Below are 12,088 nucleotides of genomic sequence, written 5' to 3'. Positions count from 1 at the left end.
CTCCTAAAATGGAAACTTCAGTTAAAAACAGTCTCAATAAACTTGCAAAAGTGCCTCTACTTTTAATTTGTATAAGGTGAAACAATAATAAGCATTGACTAAACCAAGTTAATGAGTCCAGTTTGTTTTAATAATTCAAGATTCTTGCCAACTCTAAATCATGAGCCCTTTTTGCCAGCAGAAAACTGTGAGGTGTACCAGCATGAGTTATCATTCTGTATTAAACAAAACAGCAAAAAATACTTACAGGATCACAGAAGCAAATTACCAAATAATTCATGAATTGTTCTTTCACTACAACTGAACTACTCCTCAAATGTGGGTCTTCAATTTCCCATAATTACAGGGAATAGATTCCACCTAAAGAGTGATTATTACATTAAAAGAAACTGCTAAAATGATGAATAAGAAACCAACAAAGCAAAAGAATATGCAGTTTATTAGTAGTTACTGTATGGAAGAAAATTGGACTCTAAATTGTATCTACAAATTCAAGTTTAAGTACTAATTCAGAGATTATCTTGTTACCCCGATCACTAAATGAAATTTTAGAAGCTAGATATAATACCTACTTCTGTCCAAGTCCTGGGTGGTAAGAGTCATTAATTCACTTGCCAGAAACCATTAATATATTACTTGAATTAGACTAATAAAAATAAGAGATCCATCAATAAATAAATTTGTGGTTCAAAACAGATTTGAACTTAACTACCAGGTAACTTTTCCAAGTTTCAGGACAGAATAAGATTATTTCCACACAACCCAAGCCACAAGTCAGAAAGTTCCAGAAACTTTTTTTTATTTTATTTCAGGGAATTCTAAACGTATTTCATAAACGTCTGTAGAATTTTTTACATAAACATCCAGATTTCCCACATTCCAGCTCCCATAAACTACGTTCTGTTCATCAAATATTTAGTCAGACACATGGATAAATGATTTGAGGAAAGAAGCATACCTCACTGAAATGTTTTTACTTATCTGAAGAAATATTGTGCATGTGTGTATGTGTATGTGTGGCAGTGGGGCAGTAACACAAAAAGTTGGAAAAAGCAGTGAAAAACTGGAAAATTACAGAAACGCATTCAGAAAAACAAACAAAAATATTTGTTAATCCAACTCCCATATATATTATCTTTGCGGAACACTTTTACTGTCAAAGTAAAGCCCCTATCATTATATTTTTATGTGAATTACATGCTGTGTCTGGCTTCATTCTTTTTATGATAAAAAGCTAGAAGAAAAATAAATCGTTTGTTCCTGGGTTTTGCATTCTTAATAATAAAGACAGAAACCAAATTTAGAATTACTTAAAAGCTGTAAAGGTGGGGTTGTTACTATTAATTGTTACCCATGATGAATATAAATATGCTTCCTCCATTATTATCTAAAAATACATCTCAGAACCACATATGACAAGGAAAATGGGTGAATGCATAGAGAAATTCAGAACCACAGAAGTACAGAATTTCAGAGCTGGAAGTGACCTTGTGTGCTATGAGTCCAATTCCTATGTAGCTAGAAACCTGACTGTGAGCTTACCAAGACAGAGACCCTATTTTATTCATGTGTGAATCCTTCGTACAAAGCCCAGCACGTGCCAGGTACTCTATAAATACATTTGAAATATACTATCATGTTTGTTGGATGAACAAAATTAATTTTAATGTAACAGTTTATCATCTCAAAAGGAAAGACTTCTAGCTCTGCTCCTTCTACAAAGAAATGGCTTACTGTTCATTTATATATTAGTAATGAATAAAAGCCTGAATGGAAGATCATGTAATGGCAGTCCCTAAATAATATAAAGGTTGTAATCCAAAATTTTGTACGTAAGTAGATTCATGTGAACTCAAAATCCGTTTTCCCATAGAAACAATGTTGTACATAATGGTTCACTTCTCTGGCCAGCCCACAAAAACTTAAGTACGCATATAGAGTTCCAACAGACTAACCACCATGCAGAAAATTACGCCACGGGGTGATGTGTCTAGCACCTATTGTGGGAACTATCTTCTTGCTGCTAAAAGGGGGGCAGTCTCCTTCAAAGTTAGAGACTGAGGGGGATGACTAAGAAATCAGACTAGGGTAAAGGTGTCAAGAATGACATAGAACGAACGGCTCACTCGCCTGACTCACTTTCCATGCTTCACTCATTCACCAAGCAAGAATATTTTGAGGTCCTCTACACATGAGGCCCTCTACGCCGAGCATTGAAAGCACAGCAGAGACCAAAATCAATACGGTTTTCCTCCTCTGGAGCTCATAGTCCAACAGAAAAGGTAGAAATTGAAGGGTTAAAAAGGAGAATAGGGTTGCGGGTGAGAGGGAAGGGGTGAGGAGAGGTTTGATGAGCAGAAAAGGAAAAGAATATTAGAAATATGAGGCATCGTTTCCCCCTCGGGCTTCCTCCATCTGCATTGGAGTGAGGAGATAAGTGGAAGAAAGAAAAAACTAAAAAGCAGATGCAGGGGGAGCTTTTACTTCATCTCCCCTACTTCCACTCCTTGTTACAGACCCCAGTGCCCACTAGTGTAGCACAGAGATGACTGGCGTTGATGTGGGCTGCGGAGAGTGGACCAGCAAACACTGGGGCTGCAGCAGTGATGAGAAAGGACCGAGAGCAGGGAGATCCCATCATCCCAGAACAGAGGAGAAAATTATGCTGTGATCAGGACTAGACAAGACAAGGCTAAATCTAAGCCAGGAAAAGGCCGTCCTGTTCAGGGCCCATCCAGGACAGACTGCTCTGTACATACAACCTTGTAGATATTAAAAACTATTCCAACACCTCTCCAGTTTTCCCCATAAAATAATCCATTCACAGATACTTTTGCTTCTATGCCTCTGTACTTTAAAGAGGAATTAAACTGTAAATCGCTAAAAGTTAATCACTCATCCTTTCTGAAGTTTAACCAGAAGGAGGCTTTACGGTGATATTAGGCTCTTTGATTTGCAAAAAAACAAACCAATAGTATAAGCGGTAGGAAGATTTCACAAGGCCACCTCGGTAAGTGCGAAGGAAAGCGGCAGACTGGCTTCTGTGTGGGCAGACAAAAACAACAGCCTGAGTGGGAATCCACCTCAGTCATTCTTGAGGAACGATGGTGTCTAAATCAACAAACGTGACTCTAGAATGGGAGGTGGGAAATACTCTAGTCCATCTAGATTGTTCACAATATGGGTGTGGCCCCAAAGATGACCCAAACTGAAGCATCATTAAAGAAAGTAATTAAAAATTTAAACAGAAAATTGTATGTCTCCACTGAGTATATAAACTTAAAATACAGGGCAGTGCTTCTACCACTGTCCTTCATGGCAGATTTACACAGAAGGGTAAGATTCAGAGAATATTATTTCAAATTACAAAAGGGCTGCCATAGCATCTTCCTCGGCCAATCCACTCCAGTGGCCATTTTCCACCTCATCTAGTTTTTCCCAAAGCACTTGGCTCCCAACTACACCCTCTGTCTCACACTATGGGCTTTGGTTCCCTACACAGGTCCCTACTCTGGATCTCCTCCTCCCAAGTAAAAACCACTGTCTTTTGCTGGTTCCTCTCCTTCTGCTCCATCCCCAAAACTAGTATTCCGTAAGGTCTCACCATCTCTTCTCTTACTCTACAAACTCCTCCTGGAAGACTGCACAGATGCCCGAAGCACTCAGGGACACAGTCTCACGATTCCTGAACTTGTAACTCTAGCCCCAGTCATTCTCCTGAGGAGTGTCTCCAACTCATGATCAAAGTCATGGCTGATTAAGGGAAATGATGCAGAAGCACCCACAACATTTTCTGGTTTAAACCACAGAGGTCATCTGTGCTCTTTTCCAAAATCTCCGTGAGGAGGACACCTGGCACAATAGAAAGAACAGAGGTTTTGAAACAGACACAAATGGGTCTGCATCTCAGCCACTCCATATGCCAGCTGTGTAATTGTGGGAAGGTGCTCTGAGCATCAATTTCTTTACTGGTAAAAATGAGGGCAATAATGTCTACTTTTCAAGGCTGCTGTGTGGATTAGAGGTTAAAAAAATAAAAACAAACAGACAAACGAAACAGAAAAAACCCACCACACCCAGAACGTAACAGCTGTTCAATAAACAGTGCTTACTGTTTCTTACATCTGTGGAGGTTGCTGTTATGAGAACACTGAGGAATTACGGGTTTTGTTGTAACATTTTTCCTCATACCTATTATTAGCAGACATTGTTTTAAGTACTGTTGTAGGAAGGTAGCTGTGGTCCTTATGTTTTCGTCCTTCCACCTCTACCTCCAACATGCCACGGAGAGTAGGCTCATGATTCTTTTCAGTTGTCCAGCATCCAAAGTCCCCTTCCTATGTTTTATAGTAAGCCTAATACTACAAAAGCCGAAAATTCCAGATCATTGTTTTCATGATTAGTTACACTGCTCCATGATTAGTTGAACTGATGGGTCCAAGATTTTCAATCTTGAGCAGTTATAAGACACAAGAACTATACAGACACCTGGGTCAGTGGTTGGCAGGGGATGCAGGCTCCAGAGGCAGCAGTGGGAGTGTTCAGTGTCACTGGTGCTAGGAGCGTGACATGCAGGGCCCATGGTCACGGCCCATGAGGCAGTTGACATGTTCCTGGGACCAGTTCATGGCTCTAGTTCCAAGCTAGGTTCTCGGCTTTCCCAGAAAGACTGTGAGCTACCCAATATCCTTAATAAAACTCCTTTTCTGATGAAATTAGCCAGAGGTTTCTATAGCTTACAATTGAGAACCCAGACTGGTATACCAAGTCTGGTAACATTTTATTACTTTTGGTCAAAGGCCACTGTAAGATTTACAGAGCAAACAAATACAGTGAGATCCTCCCAGTAAGTCAGGGAATCAGAGTGAGCTGCCCAACAAGACATTATAACATTTCTGAAATTATTTCTTAACAAGAATGATAGGATGAATACATCACCATGCTGTTTTAATAGTAGTATTTAAAATGATTTATTTTTTTTCCCATCAGACTGAGAGATGCAGAACACTGGCTATCCTCTAAAAAACATTGTTACTTTCTTGCATGCTCCAAGGTATCCTATTGCTCAAGAAATCCAATTGCTCCCTTCAAAAGACTTGAATTTTTATCTCGTTGCTTAATTATTCCTAAAAAACTGTGTTGCCATTCCATTAAGCTGGCTTTTGTCAGTAGTATCACCTTACGTTAGTCTGATAGAGAAATCTTAAAAATATGCATCCTTGGGGAAAAGACCAGGTAGGAACTGAAAAATGTAATTTTTTTTAAACCAGAAATAAGCACCCATACTTCCCTCAACTAAAATTAGTATTTCTCTTACAATAATCTAACTTCATTCATCTTAGATAATGCATTTGATTTCCCCTAGTCATTACAACTAAATTGTATAGAAGTTTGTATTAAATTTTCCTTTTGGCTTGTTATCATTAACTTTTATCACTATACTTAAAAAAATATTTTCAGTAAGACCCAAACTACTGCAGAAATTACATGAAAAACAAAACTTTGGCACATGAAAAAATCCTTACTAACAGTAAGCAGCAGGATTCTGAAAAAAATCAACTCACAAGAACACTTTTTTTTTTAGTATGATGGCAATGGTTTGGGAAAAAGGAACTTACAGGAAAAAGAGTTTGTGTTGCCAGCTATTCATTCACTTAAAAAAAATTTTTTTTTGCTATTTTTGCAATATCCAAGTAGAATTCCTTGTCCTAAACCAAATTTCATTTTCCATTTTGTCCTCTAAAGCTATCACAATCTTCTGGTTATAAACTCCAATAGTTAACCACTTGAAAAGATGATAATTCTATGGATGTAGGTTTTTAACTTTCAGTTCAAAACTAAAAAGTTAGAATAGAAATATGTATTTTTTGATTTCAAACAATGAAAGCAAACGTGAAACAGCTAAGAAGTTTAAGAAAATCAGAATCAAAAGAATGTGAACTGTTTGAAAATTGTCCCAACTCTGAATTGTGATTTTTAAAAAAATGTATGTGATATATGGGGTTATTCTCTCCCTCGTTATTTCAGACTAGGATACAGAGTGGTGAATCTATTTACACAAATGAAGCTTCTGTCTATAAGCCAGGATTCATATGAAGTTAGATCATTTGCACAAGGTCATATAGTTTTATGCAACAGTCATAAAAGCCATTTCCTCTTCTACTCTCTAAAATCATTATTAACCTGAGATACTGAAAAAAAAAAAAAATCAAGCAGGCTGCAACCTGCCTGACCTACAGAAATGAGAACCTCTTTTACAATATTTTGAATTAAGAGTGATTCATGGGGGTAAAGTAGGTTGCTGTTAAACTGAAATCCCCAGTCTTTTTGCTCAAAGAGAAGCCCTGAGGATTGGAGCAGGTGAGAGTAAGAGACTGCAGAGCATACCATGGCAGTAGGAGGTCATCACCATCATTCTAGGTTTAACAAACAGCCTTTGGCACGGAGAGCCCTACAAATCTCACAGAGGCTCTGTAAGGTGGGAGACAGGCATTCCTGGAAAGACTTCCTCCTCCACATCAGACCCCAATTTCCAGCGTGGAGCCTGAGGAAATGTGAAGATGAGAAGGACATACTCAACACTGAAGGGGGCCCATAGCCCTACAGAGAGGTTAGCACACGCTAAAGTTAAACAGGTAAGGACAGAGGATGCTTTAGGAAACCCAATAACCCTACAACTGGGCAGGAGTTAAGAGCCATGTGTCTGCTTAACCAGTAGTGTGCAGCAAACAGAGATGATCAGCACAAAGCACATGGAAACACTCTCTTGTTATACACTGAGGTCGGAGGGGAACAGGACTCATTTAGTTACCTTGGTCCTTCACTGTTTTCATATTGAGCACACATAGATGAAAATGGTTCTACTGGTTTTGTTTGTTGGTTTCTGCCTGTGTACAAAACTCATCAACGGACAGTTGACATCTGCTTTCAATATCAGATATTTTGAGTATCCGACATGGCATGCATGCTAGATATCATCTGGATAAAGGAGTGGTCTTCTGGCCAGGCATTACTTTGGTTTCATGTTTATTTCCTGTTACTCAGAAAAAAACGGAAATGGCCCCAAAGCAGGCCGACCCTGGGGCACCTGACAGCTGGGGCCTTCTGCTACACCACTCCTCAAGTACTGTTTAACTTCTAATGCCATTTAAAATGTTATCACACATTTACTTAACTCTGCAGTTTATAACAAACCTACCAGACAGGACAAGCCAGTCTGCATTGTATAATATGTAAATAAGCCGGGGAGCCAGGGAGTGAGCTAATAGGACAAACTGGAACAATGGTTAAATGAATTAAACCTCCCTATACCTGAAGGCAGTCTCTTCATTCATTTTTCTCTCCTCAGAGTTTTGTTAAGTAAAATATGGAGCAATACCAATAATAAAGTTTACTACCCTGTTTCCCTGAAAATAAGACCGAACTGGAAAATAAGCCCTCGCATGATTTTTCAGGATGACATTCCCTGCACATAAGCCCTAATGCATCTTTTGGAGCAAAAAATAATATAAGACCCGGTCTTATTTTGGGAGAAACACGTATATGTATTTTCATAAATATCAACTAGTAAGCCACTACAATTAATTAAAGGGACACAAAACTCAATATTTATATTTCATTTAGTTTTCAAAATCTGGCATACCTACTAAATAATTCATATTCAGACCTACAAATATTAACGCATTGTAAAGAATATCAGTAATTAGTATCTTCTTCCCACACAATGCTATCAGCTGAAATGTGGGCCTAGTGACAGAATTCAAGTTTCATTAGTGTTGTTGTATGACTTGAATAAATTGTTTTAGTTTCATGCATGTACTTGTTTGAGAAACAGATTTTATATTTACCACCCTCAGAGATAGTGACGAGGTACTAAATAGGGAAACTGGGAAACAATCCATAAATATTCTTATAATACGATAAGCTGACACAAGAGAAACTCCACAAATACAATATTTAACATTTTATAATAAAAACTGAAAATGCTAAAATGGTAATCAGAGGTATTCATTAACCCCATATTGCTTCATGAATCGCATGACTACAATCACCTATAAATTTTTCTTGCATATAGGCTGTTAGGAATCAACTGGGGGGAAAAGTTAGGAAGAATCAGTTGTAGTTATCTAATTAGTTAAGAGTAGATGGTGATTGAGTAAACATAAGAATCACACACAGCGCTGACAAAATTACAACTTAATCAGTGAAGTTCAATAAAAGCTAGCTGAAATTTAATAACTTCTGTCTAGAAATTTAAAAGCTATTTTATATTTATAAACACATGTGATTGGCATATAAAATATAAATACATATGCTGACTGCAATACCTGTTAAAAATTTAGGGCTTGGTTTAAGACCTGAGTTCTTTCTTAGGTTCTCATTTTTTAAAGTTATTTTTTAAAACAGATATGATCAAATTTGTTTTTTCCTGTTTTTACTACTCCACATTGGTGCTTTTAAAGTCAGTCTTAAGAAGCACCTTTGAAGAGATAGAGACAAAAACAAAGCTCCAATGGGGGGAAAAAACAAAATCCTTTTGGTGATCCTATTACATGCACATTTAACGTATCATTTCAAAATCTGTGATGGGAGGAGCGAGTGTCAGTATCATCAGGCTGTATCTTTCCATCCCAAAGAGTAAGCACGAGGCAGGGTGGCAAACAGGCCTAAACTACGGAAACTACTAAATGGAGGCACGAACCCTGGGCTTCCACAGATTCTAGATTCAAATGCCACCTAATGACATTGTCATCCCTGCAATAGGAAAACAGAAAAAAAAAAAAATCAAGGTGGTTTCTAAAAAGCTCCCCGGTGATTCTGATAGTCCCATGACTTGCCCCCAAAATGAGAACTAGAGAACCAAGCATATGCCATGCCTCATCTTCTCACCCTTAAAACCTGATACAGGGGTTCTCAAAATATGTGAGAACCCCTGGGTTCAACTAGTTTATGCCCTGGACTACTTTTAGAGCCCAAAGTTGTGGTATCAGCCAGACCGGTGTCAATGCAAAGTCAAAAGAGTATTTCTGACAGACACGGATACAGGCCACGAAACTAAAACCTCACAAAGACTATTTCTTCTGCTCTTCAGAGTTGAGCCAAGCTGGCTTTAGGATCTGAGCGTCCACTGGGTAGGTAGGAGTTGACTCTACAGGCACCCTAATTTATCCTGTCTGGCCAGTTCCAACCATTTGTGTCACACCATAAGCCTGCAGAAGAGGTTCCCCAGCTAGGCTCACAGAAAGAGCTTCAGGTCTAATTCTGCAAAGACAAAAAAACAGGCTGAGTGGGAACTCACACTCATCAGGGGCGATTACCAAAATTATTTTTGAGATAAGTCCTATGGTAAATGTTCTAAAAAAATACAAAAACGTGGTGAAAAGATAAAATCCGAAATTTCTGCGGAATTAAAAAGAAAAAGTTCTGCTGGGAGAGGACGAAAAATATCAATAGGATCTTCTAAAAAGTGCTCCCTCCAAGAAGGAAATGTAAGCATTTCACAGGCTCAGATCTCTCCACTCCTCTCAGAAATTCCCAGTGCTCACTGGCAGGCCTCCAAATTGCCTAGCTTGGTTGGCAAATATTCAAATACAGTTATTCAAAATATGTTAATGAAGCTAACACGGTGCTCCCATCACGTAACCCACCCTGTCTTTCTTTGTGGGAACTGAACCTGTGCAGGTTAAAACAGGCGTGCCAAACACTTGCTAAGTGAGATTACTGACTGTTGGCTCAATGACTGCCAATTTAAAGTAAGCACTGAAGAAGAATGGCTTTGCTCAAAAGTAGGCTGTCTTAAAAATTAATGTTTTGATGTTTCAGTCACTCCTGCCCCCATATCCCTCTATCGCTATAAAAACATTAGCATTGGTGATTTACATTTTTTTAAGTGACCATATTCAAAGTACCTTAAAGATTCCAAGATAGTTTACAAGTATACTTTTTAAAATCCCCAGTGAAACATTTTTCAGTCTACAAATGAAGAAATGGAAGCAGTGGTTACACACTGTGTAGATAATGGCAATAGAATCAAAAGCAGAACGCGGTTATTTTATTAGTTAATATACCTATTCAACAATATTTCTTTAGCCCAATATCAGGTATTTCTTTTGTTTACACAAAGAAATCACAAAGCAGCTGGTTACTCATCTGTGGTCTGTACGTATTCTAAAGATCTCCGTATTTTCCCCACAAAATCAGACTATCTGATTAAAATTAGCCTTCCTCTTTCTCCCTGCCTCCCAAAAAAGCATGAACTTGTTTCTTCCTCCACACAGACATTCCACACATAGTCTGCATCTTAAAACTTAGGCCATGCAGTGTCATTTTCAGCGGAACAGAAAGTGCTGGTTCCAAAAAAATCTCAACATCTCCTACTTCCTAAATTAGTCCCCAGAACACCAGCCCTTATGAAGGAAATCAAAATTAAAGGGAGGTTGGAAGGGAGGTATAAATGGGATTATATACTTACTCAGGGTGACTCATTCTCATACGCTCAAGATTAAACTGAGCACTGATCTAGGATCAGGAAAGAATTTTTCCTCAGGGGCAGAAAGGGGTGTGGGGTTTGCAAATGTGCACTAAAGTAGGATCTTCTGTGTGGATCAGGTAAGCAAATCCCACATAATTAACTTCCTACTATAGGGAAGGAGCAAATACAGGTGAGGTGCACGCCTTCCCAAGAGGTGTTGGTAAATTTTATGTTATGTGTTTTTTTACCCACAATTAAAAATTTTAAAAAGAGAGAGACTGGGATGAACTTACCATATTGTCATTGCTTTGAGGAGCAGCTAAAATGCTGTTACAATGTCAAAGTGTTTGAATTTTAGAAACTATACCAACTGAAGGAGGTGGAGGTGGCAGCCCGGGAATGACACCAGGCTGGGCGTCAGGAAGCTTGTGTTCGTTCATGTCTACCTCTGCCTGCTGAAACCAACTGGACCTGGACGTGGGGTATTTCCCAGGCCTCAATTTCCTAGGGCCTCATTTTTCTCATTCAGAATAGGAACAAGAATAAAAGTTCTTCTCCTTTAATTACTTTAAGAAAAATTGGTCTTTATCTTCCTTGAGTCATTTTCTTCTCCTTAAGTGTTTCAATAAAAATCTCAAAGTTATGAAAACTTATTCTGGTTTGGAAATATATGGTTTAGAAACACAACAGATTCTACCTGAAAACAGACATGACTGTTTTCAAGGCTAAAACTTTATTTGAAAGATTAAAGATATTTCAATATCCATGTTCCAAGTTCTCTTAGTAAGAACATGGGTTTCTTAACATACAACTATTTCTACAGCTTGGGAATCAAAACCAAAATTGCTGAAAAATTTAGTGTGCATAAAACCTACCATAAAAAAGTATCTTTTTGTTGTTTAAGAATCACTGAAATAAGTAGGAAGATATTAAGCATTTAAATATTCCGAGTATTAAAAATTACAACTTAAAACATAGAAATAATCAAAGTACCAACATACCATGAATTTTAAGTCAATCAATGTATATTTCATACTCAAATATAAGTAAATATAAAATTCTAGGGCTAAATATATACATTAACTTGAATGATAAATCTTATATAATTATTAAAGAAACATTTCACTTTAGTGACTTAGCAAAAGGCAATAAATCTGCTTAACTAATATTATATAACTTATTTTCTGTATGTTAGACCAAAATCAGAATAGGTTACATTAAAACACTCCCACTGAAAATTGATAAACTATATATTCTTTTGTGCTGCACTTGGATGCCTACTTAATGTTATGGTTCTCCCCAAGAGCATTTAATACTTGTTTTCAGCCAATTTAATAAAAATGCATGGGAAACACCTACCACCATGTTAAACACCATATGGATTAGAATAAATTATGGGGGAAAAAAATCTGAAAAAATAATTAGAACCATTAAGAGAGTCAGGAAAGGTTTACCAAGTGTATGGTTTAAAAACATAAGAAAGCAAAGGAGTAAGGTCACCTGAAATGAAGAGAGCAAGTTGTGAGCCCAGCCTTCATTCTTTGTGCAGATAGGAGTCCCAGGAATCTAGCCTTTCTTAGTTGCCAGAGTAAGTGGTAGAAGTTGGTTCTGGGTCCC

At 37.8% G+C, this 12,088-nt stretch overlaps 1 protein-coding gene across 6 annotated transcripts in view; it reads right to left on the bottom strand.

Annotated features, from left to right (window-relative positions):
* Window positions 1–12,088, bottom strand: part of GAB1 (GRB2 associated binding protein 1) — a 115,203-nt gene that overhangs the window by 87,251 nt on the left and 15,864 nt on the right. The window contains exon 1 of one of the 6 annotated variants that reach the window (XM_033134080.1): window positions 248–295. The exons of the other annotated variants lie outside the window; for them this stretch is intronic. Within the exon in view, the coding sequence (XP_032989971.1) occupies window positions 248–280 (33 nt within the window). The 5' untranslated portion in view covers window positions 281–295. Of the gene's footprint in view, window positions 1–247; window positions 296–12,088 lie in introns of those variants that run through there. 6 annotated transcript variants of the gene reach the window in all.

Source organism: Rhinolophus ferrumequinum, chromosome 18 (assembly GCF_004115265.2).
Source record: "Rhinolophus ferrumequinum isolate MPI-CBG mRhiFer1 chromosome 18, mRhiFer1_v1.p, whole genome shotgun sequence".
NCBI classification, from domain to species: domain Eukaryota; kingdom Metazoa; phylum Chordata; class Mammalia; order Chiroptera; family Rhinolophidae; genus Rhinolophus; species Rhinolophus ferrumequinum.
This window is presented reverse-complemented; position numbering and strand designations above follow the sequence as displayed.